Source organism: Canis lupus, chromosome 27, assembly GCF_048164855.1.
Source record: "Canis lupus baileyi chromosome 27, mCanLup2.hap1, whole genome shotgun sequence".
Taxonomy (NCBI): Eukaryota; Metazoa; Chordata; class Mammalia; order Carnivora; family Canidae; genus Canis; species Canis lupus.
In genome coordinates this window covers 37,915,396-37,932,433 of record NC_132864.1, presented here as the reverse complement: position 1 = coordinate 37,932,433, position 17,038 = coordinate 37,915,396, and the positions used below count along the sequence as shown (strand labels likewise).

The 17,038-nt window shown below is 44.5% G+C and overlaps 1 protein-coding gene and 1 long non-coding RNA gene across 5 annotated transcripts in view; one reads left to right on the top strand and one right to left on the bottom strand.

Moving 5' to 3' along the window:
- The window catches only part of CLTCL1 (clathrin heavy chain like 1), a 94,768-nt gene extending 93,644 nt beyond the window's left edge, over window positions 1-1,124 (bottom strand). For 3 of the 4 annotated variants that reach the window (XM_072803561.1, XM_072803559.1, XM_072803562.1), the window contains exon 1: window positions 222-284. In XM_072803561.1, coding sequence (XP_072659662.1) covers window positions 222-269 — 48 coding nt within the window. In that variant the 5' untranslated portion in view covers window positions 270-284. Of the gene's footprint in view, window positions 1-221; window positions 285-968 lie in introns of those variants that run through there. The other variant, XM_072803560.1, reaches the window with a different exon arrangement.
- A 1,467-nt stretch (window positions 1,125-2,591) lies between these two features.
- LOC140619722 (uncharacterized) lies at window positions 2,592-3,833 on the top strand. The gene is made up of 3 exons (XR_012019538.1): window positions 2,592-2,729; window positions 2,958-3,040; window positions 3,698-3,833. It is a non-coding gene; the product is annotated as an uncharacterized lncRNA (long non-coding RNA).
- Window positions 3,834-17,038: the final 13,205 nt, after the last annotated feature.

Below are 17,038 nucleotides of genomic sequence, written 5' to 3'. Positions count from 1 at the left end.
ACTAGAAAACAGGGATCTTATGGGATTGTGATGATTTTTTTTTAAGTCGGCTCTATGCCCAGCAACAGGGAACTCCAACTCACAAGGGTGAGATCCAGACCTGAGCTGAGATCAAGAGTCAGACGCTTAACAGACTGAGCCACCCAGGAGCCCAGGATTGCGATGATTTTACATAAAGCACAGCGCCAATGGCAAGTATTCATGTAGCCCTGCCTCCTCACCTGTAAAAAGGGAATCACATCACCGCTCAGGTGACACAGGCTTGTCATGGAGTAGAGCACTGCGCACCGTGCCAGTCCACGATCCTCGGTCACACACAGGCAGCCCAATCTGTATTTCCCTGAGACACAACTCTACTGGGACAGTAGGAGATATAACAAACTGCGACCTCACTAAACAGCTAAACTTTTGGGGTGTCACTGCATATTGAAGGGTGCCTCTTCCTCCCTGATCACACGGCTTGACGACCCTCCCCCCACGAAGCCGCCCCAGTGACAGGGAGCCAACAGACGCAGAGTCAGATGGAAGGATGGAGGGGCGGAGAGAGAGCATCAGGCTCAGGCACGGGCTCTAGAGTCGCAGAGCTCGCGCTGCAGTCCGGGTGCCCCGCTCGCCGGTCTGGGGGCGCACCCACCCCGCGCTCCCAGCACGCCCTCCGGCTCCGGGGTCGGGGTCCCAACGCCCGCAGGGCTCTACCGTCGCCGCCGGACAACGGGTCTCGGCGGCCAGCACCCCCGGCGAGCCGCTCGCGCCGGCCGCCCGCCCCCGCCCTGGCCCGGCCGCGTCTGCGTCCGCGGGAGCCGGGGTCCGGGTCCAGGGCCTGGGCCGGGGTCTGGGCGGCCGGCCGGGCGGCGTCTCCAGCCCGGTCCCCCGGGAGGCGGGGCGGCGGGGGGCGCGGCTGACAGGACGGAGCGCGCGACCCGCCCCCTGAAGCCCGCCCAGCCTCGGCGCCGGAGCCCGGGCCTCACCTGGAAGTGCTCCTGGAAGCGGATGGGGAGGATCTGCGCCATGGCGGGCGCGGGGCCGAGACGGCGGCGGAGACACAAACCGAGGCGGCGGCGGCGGCGGCTCCCCTCACGCGGGCAGACGGGCGGCGGCGGCGGCGGCGGCGGCCGCGCAGGCGCAGTGCCCCATCCCGCGTCCCGCACGCGCCTGCCTCCGCATGGACCCTACGCGGGATCCCTCCGCCCGCCTCCAGAGGGTCCGCGAAAAGTAGTCCCTCGCGTAGCCGCACTTCCAGCTCTCCGAGGCAGGAACCCGTCTGCGCTGGGGAGGCAGGTGTGCGCGGGAAGGTGCAGGGGGCCCGGGCCAACCCCCAGCTGGTGTCCCGGGCAGGTGTGCGCGGGAAGGTGCAGGGTCCCGGGCAGGTGTGCGCGAGAAGGTGCAAGGGTCCCGGGCAGGTGTGCGCGAGAAGGTGCAAGGGTCCCGGGCAGGTGTGCGCGGGAAGGTGCAAGGGTCCCGGGCAGGTGTGCGCGAGAAGGTGCAAGGGTCCCGGGCCAACTCCCAGTTGGTGTCCCGGACAGTTGTGCGCGGGAAGATTCAAGGGTCCCGGGCAGGTGTGCGCGGGAAGGTGCAGGGGGCCCGGGCCAACTCCCAGCTGGTGGTGTCCCAGGCAGGTGTGCGGGGAAGGTGCAGAGGTCCGGGGCCAGCCCGCAGCTGGTGTCCTGGGCAGTTGTGCACAAGAAGGTGGAGGGGTTCCGGACCAACTCCCAGCTGGTTCCCTAGGCAGTTGTGCACGAGAAAGTGGCAGGGTCCCGGGCCAATCCCCAGCTGGTGTCCCGGGCAGGTGTGCACGGGAAGGTGCAGGGGTCCCGGACCAACCCCCAGCTGGTGACCCAGGCAGGTGTGCACGGGAAGGTGCAGAGGTCTTGGGCCAATTCTCAGCTGGTGCCCTGCGCAGGTGTGTGGGAGAAGGTGCAGGGGTCTCAGGCCAGCCCCCAGCTGGTGCCCTGAGCAGTTGTGCAGGAGAAGATGGAGGGGTTCCGGGCCAACTCCCAGCTGGTACCCCCCGCAAATGTGCAGGAGAAGGTGGAGGGGTTCTGGGCCAACCCTCAGGCCAGTGCCTGGGGCAGGTGTGCATGGAACAGGCAGGGGCTGCTCCCCGCAGCTGCCCAGAACTGGTGTGCTCCTGAAGGTGGATGGAGTCTCTGGTCCCAGTGAGCCAGTGCTCAGAGCGGGTGTGTGAGGACAGGGACCAGGCGCTGGCTGCCCTCCGCAAGTTCCGAGGTATGGGGTTTTCAGAAGAGGTAAACCAAGTTCCTGGACTGCCCTTGCCTAGAGCCTCCTGTGTGTAGGGTGGCGGGCAGTGGGGAAAGTTCTACCTCAAACTCTGGACAGTTGAATTCAGGAATACTCTTTTTTTTTTTTTTCCTCTAGGTACAGATGTGCCTAAAACACTGTGAAAGGAGTCTGGGAAGTATGGGTGCAGATGAGTGTGTCTGCTCGAGGCTCAGCCCTCACTTCTGTAGGGAGCGTCTTTCCTGCCTCATGCAATCTCCATAGAATGTGCTGTATGGGAATTTCAGGGCAAAGAGCCTGCCAAAATCACATCTAGCATTAGATGAACAACCAAAGGCCACTGAGGGTCACCTGGGCTGTCTGTGGTAGCACAATAGTAGTAGCAGATCCGGAACTAGAGCCCACACCTGCTTTGCCCAGCGGTTAGTTGTTTTCTGAGGCACCATTTGAAGACGTGTTTTGCATGCAGATGGCTCAGCTGCATAAAGGAGGTTTGTCAGGGAAGGGAAAGCCTTTGGCATTCTGTGTATGCATTCCCACACTGTAATCGATACCCTGTATGCTTCACGTTGCTCACTGGTAATTTTAAGAAATTAATACTCTACCGTGAATAATACGGTGATTGTGCAATTATTTGCAAAATAGCTTCATAATCTAGTCATCCAAGAATATGTTAAAGAATAAAGACTGCTCTCTTTCAAATTAAATCTCTTTTTCAGTATTAGGCAAGACCTTTGCAGACTGCTGTTTTCAACATCTGTCTGGCCTCACCATCTAACACTGCAGCCAGCTTTTGCTATGGGTAATAACACTCAAATCTCTCCATTTTGGCAATTATGCCTGTGACTCTAAGTACCCTTTAGACCAAACATATAAATTCTTTACTATTAATAGTATTGCTCCCTAAATCATCATCCCCTTATAAGGGAGGGGGCATTTTGGGGGTCAAAACTAAAAATTTACATCCTAGAAGAAAGAATTTCAAAAAATTGTGGTTATGCAAAATAATAGGATTTTTAATAAGTTTAGACCTCGCTGTGTGTCTATACTTATAAAGGAACTGAAAATTCTTGATTTAAGGATTTGAGGGGGTCCCTGGGTGGCTCAGCGGTTGACCGCCTGCCTTCAGCCCCGGGTGTGATCCTGGAGTCCCCGGATCGAGTCCCACATCGGGCTCTCTGCATGGAGCCTGCTTCTTCCTCTGCCTGTGTCTCTGCCTCTCTCTCTTTCTCTGTGTCTCTCATGAATAAATAAATAAATAAAATATTTTAAAAAAAGAAGGGTTCTAGTTTTCTCACCACTGTTCAGTGACTTGCATATATATATTTGTAAATTTACATATTTTTGTATATTAATGTTGTACCTATCCACAGGGCAAAAACTTGGGTAATGTGGCAGAGGGATATGAAGAGAGTAATTTAGTGATATTGATGCATGTGCACTTTCGTGTTCTATCTAGGGTATCTATTCTGCGGTTGTTCTTGCAGACCTTCATCCTACAAATAAAATCCAAGGAAGGTTAGCAGTTCATGGTAAAAATAAATAGCCAGCCAGCCAGCCAGCCAGACACTCAGAGAAACAAGGCACCACAAGAAAGAACCAGGAAGACCAAGAAGCAGATACAGACTCAAAGAGGTTGAGAAAATGAGATTATTACAAACAACTTTTAAATTACTATACTCAATATGTAAAGAGACCTAAACAACAGCTTTAAAATACTTGTGGGTGGGATCCCTGGGTGGCTCAGTGGTTTGGCGCCTGCTTTCGGCCCAGGACATGATCCTGGAGTCCCAGGATCGAGTCCCACATCGGGCTCCCTGCATGGACCCTGTTTCTCCCTCTGCCTGTATCTCTGCCTCTCTCTCTCATGAATAAATAAATAAAGTCTTTAAAAAATAAACTACTTGTGGGAAAATACATCCAGGAAACCTCAAACTATAAAGAATGACCAAGCAGATTTGAAAAAGAAATAAATGAAATTTCTAGAAATGCAAAATGTAGTAGAGGACAGCAAAGCCTTGCCACAATATTGTAAGTGGGCCCAGAATTATCTAATCATGTTGTGAGGTAAATAAAATTAGAATAAAGGAAGGACAAGGATGGGAACAGTCAGAATTCAATCAGGAGACAGAAACCACACTCGTTATTTGAACAGAGGGAAATGAATATAAACAACAGTTGACATGAAATTAACCTTATTAACTAAATAGCTAGAAGGGTAAAACAAGGACTCCAAGTTACTATGGAGGTACAAGTGCAGGAAGGAATTAGCTACCACTCGTAGAGCTCAAGGATAAACAGAAAGAACCTGAAAATATTCCAACTTAGAGGAAGGCCACTGGAGATCTGGAACTCAGGCTTCTGGGGAGAGGGGTCGGCCAGCTAGAGCCAAGGTTTCTAAACCTAGAGGAGGGTCTCTCCAGGACTCATGTACATGGCTAGTGAGGGGCAGTGGGGCCAGGAGGCAAAGTTCCAAGGAAGAGGGGCACTGAGGTTGATTCTGCAAGTCTTTGAAAAACTTCAGACTGGATTCAGCCTCTGCTGTGGGAAGAATTTGCCCTGTCTGGTTGAAGTGTAGCTGAGACGATGTTCACAGGAACAGGTCCTGTAGTCATTCACCAGTGTCCTTACAGGCAGAGTCTAATGAAATATCTGCCAGCACAAAAATACTTGTTTCCAGAGTCTCAGCCCCAGCACCACAATACAGTTTATATAAGGGGAAGGGAAGATGGAACTGAAAGACAAAACTTAATAACTGGCACAGAAAACATGTTATATCCAAATTGAAATTCCCGTGTGGCTTTCAGATAAATGAAATTAAAAAGCCCATGGAGGACTTCTGTTTCCAGAGAGCACCAGAGAACTAACAAGGGAATGAATAATTATGAAGCCAATATCCAAGAGAAAAAGGAAATGAGAGGTCAGCCTCTCATTTGGGATGATCTTTCTTGAGAGGCATCTGCCAAATCCAGAGGAATGGTTGAAAAGCTAGGACCCTGAGCAGCATTTTTATCACATTTATGCCCTAGATGGAGAAAGTTTAAGTCTGGGAACCACCAAGGAGGTACCCTAATGTATTGCTGGGGATCATGAATTGTTTGGGATGCCATTCAGATCATACCTGTCCTTGCCAGCAGTAAACATAAATTCTCTTGGGAGAGAGATAGCCTCATGATAGGCCTCACATCATTTCTACTATTGTTCATATGCAGTGATCGTGCTCAATAAGAAGTAGGCATCCAAGGAGATAAGACAAATGATTGTAAAACAAGAGAAATAACAGAAAAACATATCTGTAGAGGATTGAAGTAATTCAGGTTTCCCAAAGACTTTTAAGGGCTGTGCTTAATATGGTTAAGAGGATGAAAGACAAGATTGAGCATTTTTTAAAAAATATTTATTTATTTATTTATTCATAATAGACAGAGAGAGAGAGAGGCAGAGACACAGGCAGAGGGAGAAGCAGGCTCCACGTCGGGAGCCCGATGGGGGACTCGATCCCAGGATCTCAGGATCGGGCCCCAGGCCAAAGGTAGGCACCAAACCGCTGAGCCACCCAGGGATTCCCAATATTGAGAATTTTATCAGACCTGTGAACTGTAAGAACCAAATGAAAATTCTATAACTGAAAAATATAACTGAAGTAAAAAAAATTCAGTGGATAGTGTTTGTTAGCAAGTTATACATTGCTGAAACGAGGAAACTAATAAAGCTAGACTTAGCAATAGGAGAAGGACAAACATATGGTCTCATTTATTTGGGGAATATAAAAATAGTGAAAGGGAATAAAGGGGAAAGGAGAGAAAATGAGTGGGAAATATCAGTGAGGGTGACAGCACATGTAAGACTCCTAACTCTGGGAAATGAACAAGGGGTAGTGGAAGGGGAGGTGGGTGGGCGGATGAGATGACTGGGTGATGGGCACTGAGGGAGGGACTTTACTGGATGAGCACTGGGTGTTATGTTATATGTTGTTAAATTGAACTCCAATAAAAAAATTTTTTAAGAATTACTTAAAAATAAATAAATAAATAAAGTTAGACTTAGGTCAGAGGAATATATCCAAATTAAAGCACAGAGAGAATAGGATAGAAAATACAGAATATAGATGAATATGGAGGCTACAGTACCAAGGTCTAACATATGTGAAATTGGAGTCTTTGAAGTGGAGAGAATGAAGCAGAAGCAATGTCTGAAGAAATAACGGCTTAGGGTTTTTAAATTGTTGCAATCCATGAAGCCTCAGGTTCCAGAAGCATTATGACTTCAGTCAGAATTGGTACAAAGCAAACCACACTTAGGCATGTCATAGTAAAACTGCTGAAAACTTCAGACAAACAAATCTAGAAACAGCCGGAGTGAAAAGACAGATTACTTTCTAAGGAGCAGTAACTAAGCTGAGAACTGACTTCTCAAACAATAGAAGCCAGAACACAGAAGAATCATACCTTCAAAGTGTGAAGAAAAAAAAAGTCCTGCTAACCTAGATTTTATATTTGAAAAAAAAGCCCTTTAGGAATATAAAGGAAATGATATTTGCAGACAAATGAGATCTGGGGAAATTCATTACCAGTAGACCTGACCCCCCCCTCCCAAAACACTACTAGATTTTCTCCAGGCAAAAAAAAAAAAAATTATCTCAAATGGTGAATCAGAAATATAGGAAGAATAAAATTCAAGAAGAAAATGTGTAATCTAAATGAAAGTTACCTGTATAGTACAAAATAATAATGCCTTCTGGGATTAAAAATATCAGAATTATTAAAAAAATCAAAATTAAAATATATGAGAATCATAGTATGTAATTTAGGAGTGGAATAAATGGATTTAAGGTATTATCAGGTCAAAATTCAAGCATCATCTGAGAAACGTGTACAAAGAGGTTAGATTTATAGTAGATTGAATGGTCCCATGTCTTAATTCTCTGCAATAGGACTCATCCATAGTCTTGCCATGGTTTTGTCATGAACTGAAAGTGCCTCTTCATCCCTTGGTTTCAGATTTGCCCCTGTGACTTTCTTCAGCTCATTGGGGGTTAGCAGGCATGATAGAAACAGAGGTTTTTAATGTCCTGCATTGTTTGGTGTGCACTCTTGCACTTCTGCTGCATCCATGAGTCCCAGCCTTTTCAGCTTGAAGCTCAGAATGGAGCATGTAGAGAAGAATCAACCCCAATCTGAAGCCTGAAGCAAGATTAGCCAAGATCATCCAAACCCCAACCAAGCCACAGATCTACAGTGAGATTTAATTTTTTTTTTTTTTGAAGTAGGGCAGCCCAGGTGGCTCAGCAGTTTAGCACTGCCTTCAGCCCAGGGCATGATCCTGGAGACCTGGGATCGAGTCCCACGTCGGGCTCCCTGCATAGAGCCTGTTTCTCCCTCTGCCTGTATCTCTGCTCTCTCTCTCTCTCTCTCTTTCTCTCTGTGTGTGTCTCATGAATAAATGAATAAAATCTTTTAAACAAAAGTAAATGTAGTTTTTTTTGTTTTGTTTTGTTTTTTAGTAAATGTAGTTTTAAGCATAAGTCACAGAGAGGTTGAGATTGTTACATTGTTGTGACAATGTGGTAATTGCCTTATTCTGGTAATACTGATGGATACAGAAATTGGTTCTTTTTTTTAAGATTTTATTTATTTATTCATGAGACAGAGAGAGAGAGAGAGAGAGGCAGAGGGAGAAGCAGGCTCCATGCAGGGAGCCCGACATGGGACTCGATCCCGGTTCTCCAGGATCAGACCCTGGGCCGAAGGCGGCGCTAAACCACTGAGCCACCCGGGCTTCCCCAGAAATTGGTTCTTAGAAGTGATGTACTTATATGACAAAACCTACAAATATATGGCATTGGTTTGGGACCAGGCAGTGGGGTAGTAAGAACCTGTTTAAAACAAAGTTGAAAAAATGGAGATCTATATTATTAATTGACAAAATAGCCTCTGGTAAATATTATGGGCTAAATTATGTCCCCCCAAAATTCATATGTTGAAGTCCTAACCTCTAATATCTCAGAATGCATCTGTATTTGGACACAGGGTTTTTAAAGAGGTGATTAAATTAAATGATGTTGTTTGGATGGGCCTAACCCAATCTGACTGGTCCTTAAGAGATTAGGAAACAGATGCAGAAATGGCCATGTGACGACATAGGGAAATGAAGGCCATTTATAATCCAAGGAGAAGGACCTCAGGAGAAACAATGCTGCTGACATGCTTGTTTTTTTTTTTTTAACTTCTAGCCTCCAGAACTGTGAGAAAATAAATTTCTGATGTTTCAGCCTCCCAGTCTTTGGTACTTTGTTTTGGCAACCCTAGTAAACTTACAAGTAATTTATGAGAAAAAAACTATCTAATGAACTTTGCATCATTGAGCGAAAAGAATAAGGCAAATGTTGAAAACATGGGCTGGTTGCTTCTAGCTTCACTTGATAGGGTTCTACCGCATGCACACAAAAATGCACTCACAAAATGACCAGTTTGTGGGGCACCTAAATGGCTCAGTCAGTTAAGTGTCTGCCTTCGACTAAGGTCATGATGCCAGGGTCCTGGGATCAGAGCTCCATATCAGGTTCCCTGTTCAACAGGAAGCCTGCTTCTCCCTTTTCCTCTGTCCCTCCCCACTACTAATGCACAATTGTGTACACACACACACACACACACTCTCTCTCTCTCTCTTTCAAATACATAAATAAAATATTTATTGAAAATTCTCTGAAATAAAATCTTTTGGGCACTGGGTGGCTCAAAGGTTGAGCATCTGCCTTCAGCTCAGGTCATGATCCCGGAGTCCTGGGATTGAGTCCCGCATCAGGCTCCCCGCAGGGAGCCTGCTTCTCCCTCTGCCTATGTCTCTGTCTCTCTCTTTCTGTCTCTCATAAATAAATAAATAAAATCTTTTAAAAAATAAAAACCAAAAAATATTAAAAAAATAAAAACCTCTTTAAAAATCTTTATTAAAAAATAAAATGACCAATTTGCAAGCTGAATTTAGAATCAATGGTGAGAGTGAAAAAGTTACAGCATTGGAAGATAAGACTGTTTCTAAATCAATCAAGTGTGAGGCCAGTCCCCACATAACCTCAGGAAGAAGCCCATGTCTAAAACTTGGCAGTAAGACATGGGCTGAGGGTAAATATCAACTGAAGATGTAGGTGTGACGTACTTTGTTAGGGTGGCACCTCGTAGATCCTTGCAGCTGGATAGGGGATCCCTGGGTGGCTCAGCGATTTAGCACCTGCCTTCGGCCCAGGGCATGATCCTGGAGTCCCAGGGTCAAGTCCCACATTGGGCTCCCTGCGTGGAGCCTGCTTCTCCCTCTGCCTATGTCTCTGCCTCTCTCTCTCTCTCTCTCTCTTTGTCTCTCATGAATAAATAAATAAAATCTTTTTAAAAATGGGTGCTCCTATAAAGGTTCAGAGTATGTTTCTGTAGAAGCCTAATGTGCCCAAAGTAAATCCAGAGACATGTCTTGAAAAGAATTTTGGGTGTGGTTCTGGCACATAGAGTTTTTGGCACATGGAATCAAATACAGGGAAAACCCACTGCTAAGGTGTGAATGTTTGTTCCCCTCTACCCAACCAAACTCATATGTTCAAATCCTAATCCCAAGATAATGGTATTTGGAGGTAGGTCTTTGGGGGTGATTAGGTCATGAGGGTGAAGCCATTATGAATAGTAAGATTAGCACTCATAAAAGAGGAATGAAAAACCTCCCTTGCCCTTTCTACCTTGTGAGGACACAGTGAGAAGTTGGCAGGGCCAACTAACCTGAAGGAGGGCCATCACCAGAACCAACCATGCTGGCACCTTGTCTTGGACTTCCATCCTCTAGAACTGTGGGAATAAATTTCTGTTGTTTATAAGCCACCCAGTCTGTGGTATTCTATTGCAATAGCCCAAAGGACTAAGATATCCACAAAAATTTTGAGAGTGGTATTGACAAAAGCACCAACACAGTAGACTGAAAGACAGTGATGCTGGGTCCTGAACTTTCTGCAGGCGGAGCATGCTGAGAAAGCTATCAGTCACTATAAAGGCATTTTGTTTGATGTCTTCTTCAAAAGTGGCCAAGGAGAATGATGGAAAAGCAGTGATCTCCCTGAGGGTGGAGCTAAAAACAATGGTCAATAGTGAGCTGGGGAATGGTTCACAAAGAATATTTCCTACTCACTGGGTAGGGATGCCTGGCAACTTGTGCCCAGAGAGATTTTGTAATTACTAAGAGGCAGTGACTTCAGGATTCCTCTCATTCTTCCACTTTACCACCCCCATTCTTTGCCACTGGGAGTATTTATTGTAGTTTTCTTGTTTCTTTTCCACCGTTGTACATTAGGTGGTTGGGACAGGGAGAGGGAGCAAGTAACTTGTATATTTAGTGTGTACATCTATATCCCAGCTGATATGGATCTTGAAATCCTGGACTCCAAGCCTGATGCTGTGATTCATGGAAGTTTTGAGACCTTAGAATAGGATGAGAATATTTTTCATGCAGAATTATAATGAATATTTGAGAACAAAGGTGTGGGTTAAGATAGTTTGGATTAGGGCAGCCCAGGTGGCTCAGCGGTTTAGTGCCACCTTGAGCTCAGGGCCTGATCTTGGAGACCTGGGATCGAGTTCCACGTCGGGCTCCCTGCATGGAGCCTGCTTCTCCCTCTGCCTGTGTCTCTGCCTCTCTGTGTCTCTCATGAACAAATAAATAAAATCTTAAAAAAAAAAAGATAGTTTGGTTTATTATTCAAGTAATATTTACTTTCTACGCATTCCCACTATTGAGACAGTATATTTTTCCATGGTATTTTTAGGCCTAACCATATGACTTGTTTGGGCCAATGGAATATAGATGGAAATGACATGGCATGAGTTCTTATAACCCATCCTTCAAGACATCAGTTACTCTTCTGAGAACTTCCTGCTCCATCATAAGCAAAACAAGCCCCAGGTAGCCAATGTGTCTCATGTCTGAGCCCCCAATAGAGGTACATGGACAAAAGACAAAATACAGAGTCTGCTCAAGATTAGGAATCTAACAGGAGATCTTCCTCACATAAAAATGGGATCCCAGATATTGCCTTCAGGGTCAGGATGACTCAACATCAAGCCAGTCCCACCCTGAGGAGACATCAAAGAAAGTTGCTTGGGTGGGGAGGCAGACGTCCTTCTAAGATGTATACACTGGCAGGCCAAATTTGTATCTTTTAGTTTGTCTATAAAACCCCAAGCTATGAATGAATTTAGTCTGTGGTGCTCTAACTGGTAGTGCCACCTAGGGGCCTGGCTAAAGCAATTCTAGTGACCTTCAGAAAAAGGCACCTTTGTCCAAAACCTCAAGAATGTCTCATCAATAATATTCCAAGGAAATTAGTAGCTCACAATCAACTAATAACACAAGGAAATAATGTGCAATGAGGTAGAACAAAAAGAAATAAAGACAGCAGAAACAGACCCACAAATAATTCAGGTATTGGAATGATCGTTCAAATCGAAAAAAAATTACAGTACCTCAAGAATTAAAAAGAAAGAAGACTGCTCTGTGATTCATCTACTTCTAGATGCGTGCCCAACAAAAATACATAAATACATCCATCAGAAGATATGTATTAAAACCCATTCACTTTAGTACGGTTTATAACAAATTGAAGCTGTCCAAATGGTCACTGACAGCAGAACGGATGAATGAAGTGTAGTGTGGTCTCATAACACAATATTATAAAGTAACAAAAGAAAATCCCAAAGCCTTTTTAAAAAAGTACACATAATGTTATGGCAGATGCTCACAAACATAATGTTGAACAAAAAAATCAGACACAAAAGAGGACATATTACATGATGCCATTCATTTAAAGAACAAAAATAGGCAAGAGTTATGTATAAAAAGTAGGTTGGTACTTCTGTTTGGGGGGTTTTGTGGTGGGGGGGGATGGCAGAGTATGTCAGGGATGCTGTTCTGTTTCTTGTTCTGAGTGTTGACTATATGAGTGTTTTCCTTTTGTGAAAATTCAGTGAGTGACTCAATTGTATTTTGTTTAGCTGCATAACAAAGTTGCCCAACTTAGCACCTTAAAACAACAAATATCTATTATTTCAGACAATTTTTGTATAAAGATCTTAGTTTTGTACAAGAATCTTGAATTTTGTGCAAGAATCTGAGTGAGGCTACCACAGGATGTCTCATGAGGTTATAGTCCAGCTGTCAGCAGGAACTGGGTGAGTGTGGAGAACAAAGGCAAGAGAGAAGAAATTAAACCTCCTCAAAACTGACAGCCCATTGACAAGTACTTGGGTCAGGCAGGGTGACCTTCCTCCAGGAACTCTCTACTGCCTCACTGTTAATGGTTTGCTAAAAGCAAAAGGCAACCTTAGCTTGACATGAGCCTGACCTCCAGGATCCCATAAGTCATGGTGACATATGAAAATTCCTTTGGAAAATTCCTTTATTTTACCCCTCCGCCTCCACCAAAAACACATTGCCAACCATCCTTCAAGCATATGGCCTTCTGATATACATCTGAAGGGTCTCATGATAAAGGTTTTACTAGACCTTAAATGACCTTATCCTAACAACAGCTAGCCCCCCTCAAGGTCCTAGAAACCTTGCTTCCAAATTCCTCAGAGACTTATCCTTAACCCCCTTCCAACTTGACAGTATGTAATTGGCCACTCCTCACAACCCCAGTGCAGCTCTTTCTGCCCATAGGTCCTGTTCCTGTGCTTTAATTAAACCACCCTTTTTGCATCAAAGATGCCTCAAGAATTTGTTCTTGACTATTTGCTCCTGAACTCAAACATTTTCATATCAAAATGATTAGAAGTCTCAACAGGAGCTGAAAGATTCACTTCTATATTAATTCATGGACGTGTTAGAAGGCCTCAGTTCCTCACTAGCTGTTGGCTAGAAGCCTCAGTTTCTCCACATGGGCCCCTCCAAAGTTGCCTAAGTGTCCCCATGACTTGGTAGCTGTATTGCTGCAGAGTGAGTGATGAGAGGGAGTAGGTGAAAGTGAAGGAGAGGAAGAAGGGGAAAGGGTGAGGGAGGAGGAGAAAATCCCAAAGTCTTTTTAAAAAAGATTTTATTTATTTATTTGAGAGAGAGAGAGAGAGCGTGTGTGAGCAGGATGAAGAGCAGAGGGAGATACAGAATCCCTGCTGAGTAGGGAGCCCAACATGGGGCTCCATCCCAGGACCCCAGGATCTGACCTGAGCCGAAAGCAGATGCTTAACAGACTGAGCCATCCAGGCGGCCCCAAAGTCTTTTTTAATGAGGTATCAGAGTGACACTCTATTATTTTATCTTATTATAAGAAGTGAATTACTAAGTCTAATAATTTGGACTTAGGTTAGTAGTCATGGACTGGGGAACTAAGCTCCAGTATTTGAAGGGAGGAGTATTGTATTAGTCAGCTTGGGCTGTCACAACAAAATACTGTAGATTGGGTAGGTGGTTTTTATTTTTATTTATTTATTTTTTATTTTTATTTTTTAAGATTTTATTTATTTATTAGAGACAGAAAGAGAGAGAGGAGATAGACACAGGCAGAGGGAGAAGCAGGTCTCGATCCCAGGTCTCCAGGATCACGCCCTGGGCTGAAGGCGGTGCTAAACCGCTGAGCCACCCGGGCTGCCCGGGTAGGTGGTTTTTAAACAATAGAAAATTATTTCTTATGGTTATGGAGGCTGGAAACTGAGCTCTAGATGCCACCCGATTCAGTTCCTGGTTAGGGCTGTCTTCCTGGCTTGCAGATGGTTGTCCTTCTGCGTGTCTTCACCTGGGAGAGGTAGGTGTTGGGGAGAAGGAGAGGGAAAGCAAGTGGGAGAGTAAGAGACCATGTACTCTCTGGTCCCCCCACCTTTTTTAAAAAAAGATTTTATTTATTTATTCACGAGAGACACACAGAGAGAGGCAGAGACACAGGCAGAGGAAGAAGCAGGGATCCTGATGGAAGACTCGATCCCAGGACCCCAGGATCATGACCTGAGCCGAAGGCAGACGCTCAACCACTGAGTCACCCAGGTGTCCCTCTGGTCCCCTCTTATAAGGGCACTAATAAGAGGCTCCCATCATGAGGAGCTCACCCTTATGACTTCATCTAAACCTAATTGCCTCCCCAGGGCTCGTACCACCAAATGCCATCACATACACACACCCACACACACGCGCGCGCGCGCGCACACACACACACACGAATTATTTCACACAATTATGGAGGCTGAGATCTTAAGATCTCAGATCTTTAGTCTTAGGACTAAAGTCCTAAGATCTTTAGTCTGAAGGCCTGAGACCCAGGACAGCCAATTGTGTAAATTCCTGTCTGGGCCCAAAGGCAGAAGGAGATTGGTATCCTAGCTCAAGACAGTCAGGTGGAGAGAAAATTCTCTTGCACTGCCTTTTTTTTTTTTCTGTTCAGGCCTTCAATGGTTTGGAGGAGGACTGCTCACATTGGGGAGGGCAATCTGCTTTATTCAGTCTGTCAATTTGAATGTTAATCTCATCCAGAAACACCCTCACAGACACACCCAGAATAATGTTTAATCAGATATCTGGCCACTTTGAGATCCAGTCAAGTTGACACATAAAATTAACCATCACAAAAATCAAAAAATTTCTGAATATATTTTTAGGAGCACTACACTATGTTTATATGTATCTTCCCATACATATATTATACTTCATTAAAAGTTGTAATAAAAGAAGCTAGAAAATATCTGCACAGGACAATAAGCCATAAGAAACAACCCAACCATTTTTTTATAGCTTTATTGAAATTTCTCAAATTGAACATATTTTAAGTACAATTTGGTAGGTTTAGAATATAAATATACCCATGAAACCCACAGCACAGTCAAGATGATGAATATTTCTATCACTCCCAGAAGTTTCCTTGTGACCTTTATAATCTGTCCCATTCCGTCTCACCCCCAGATGATCCTTCTTTCACTGTAAGTTTAGCTTGCATTTACTAGGGCTTTATATAAATGGAAGCATATACTATATATTATATTTTGTCTGGCTTCTTTCACTCAGAATAATTATTTTTAGATTCACCCATTTTTATGCCTGTATCAACAGTATATTATTTTTATTGCTGAATAACATTCTATTTTCCATTGTATGGATATGCCATAGTGTATGTAACCACTCATTTTTTTAAAGATTTTTATTTATTTATTCATGAGAGACACAGAGAGAGAGAGAGAGAGAGAGAGAGAGAGACAGGCAGAGGGAGAAGCAGGCTCCATGCAGGGAGCCCTATGTGGGAGTCCATCCGGGGTCTCCAGGATCATGCCCTGGGCTGCAGGCGGTGCTAAACCACTGCACCACCCAGGGCTGCCCAATCCACTCATTTGTTGAGGGACATTGTGGTTGTTTCCAGTTTTTGACTACTACAAATGAAACTGCTGTGGGATATTTCTATACAGGTGTTTGGACATACGCTTTCATCGCTCTTGGGTAAAAACCTAGAAATGGAATGGATAGGTCATAGGTAGTTGTATCTTCTAAGTTTTAAGAAACTTCCAAGCCCAACCTGTTTTCCAAAGGGTTTTAATCATTTACATCCCATCAGCAGTGTACGAGTTTCATTTTCCCTGCATGCATATCAACATCAACACTTGGTACGGTCACTCTTTATTTTTTATTTTTTTTATTTATTTATGATAGTCACAGAGAGAGAGAGAGAGAGAGAGAGAGAGAGAGAGAGAGAGGCAGAGACATAGGCAGAGGGAGAAGCAGGCTCCATGCACCGGGAGCCCGATGTGGGATTCGATCCCGGGTCTCCAGGATCGCGCCCTGGGCCAAAGGCAGGCGCCAAACCGCTGCGCCACCCAAGGATCCCGGTACGGTCACTCTTTAATTTTAACCATTTTAGGAGGTGTGTGAAAATATCTTATTGTGGTTTTAATTTTAATAATCTTCATTTCCATACTAATTAAAGATGCTGAACATCTTTTCAGATACTCATTTACCGTCTATGTATGTTCTTTGGTGAAGTATCTTCTCAACTCATTGCCCATTTTTATTTTTTTATTTTTTTAAGGATTTCATTTATTTATTCATGAGAAACAGAGAGAGATAGAGAAAGAGAGAGAGAGAGGCAGAGACATAGGCAGGGGGAAAAGCAGGCTCCCCACTGGGAGACTGATATAATACTCCATCCCAGAACCCCGGCATCACGACTTGAGCCTCTCAACCACTGAGCCACTCAGGTGCCCCTCCTCATTCCCCATTTTATTTATTTTAAAAGATCTATTGAGGAACTCTTGGGTGGCTCAGCGGTTGAGCATCTGTCTTTATTTATTTTCTTTATTTATCTGTCTTTATTTATTTTCTAAAGATATTTATTTATTCATAGAGACACACAGAGACAGAGAGACGCAGAGACACAGGCAGAGGGAGAAGCAGGCTCCATGCAGGGAGCTCCACGTGGGACTCAATCCCAGGACTCCAGGATCACACCCCAGGCTGCAGGCGGCGCTAAACCGCTGCGCCAAAGGGGCTGCCCTCAGTCCCCATTTTAAATTGGCTGGTTGAAGAAATTCTTCAATTGAGAATTGTTGAAGAAATTCTAAAATATACAAAGATATTTTATTCTTTGTATATTCTAGATATCTTTGTATATTCTAGATATAAGTCTTTTATTGGTTATCTTTGTATATTCTAGATATAAGTCTTTTGTTGGTTATATATTTTATAAATATTTTCTTCCCAGCTGGGGTTTTCCTTTTTCATTTTCTTTACAATGTTGTAAAAAAACAAAATGTCTTAGTTTCTTTTGTGGCAAAACATATATAGCATAATACTTATCATTTAA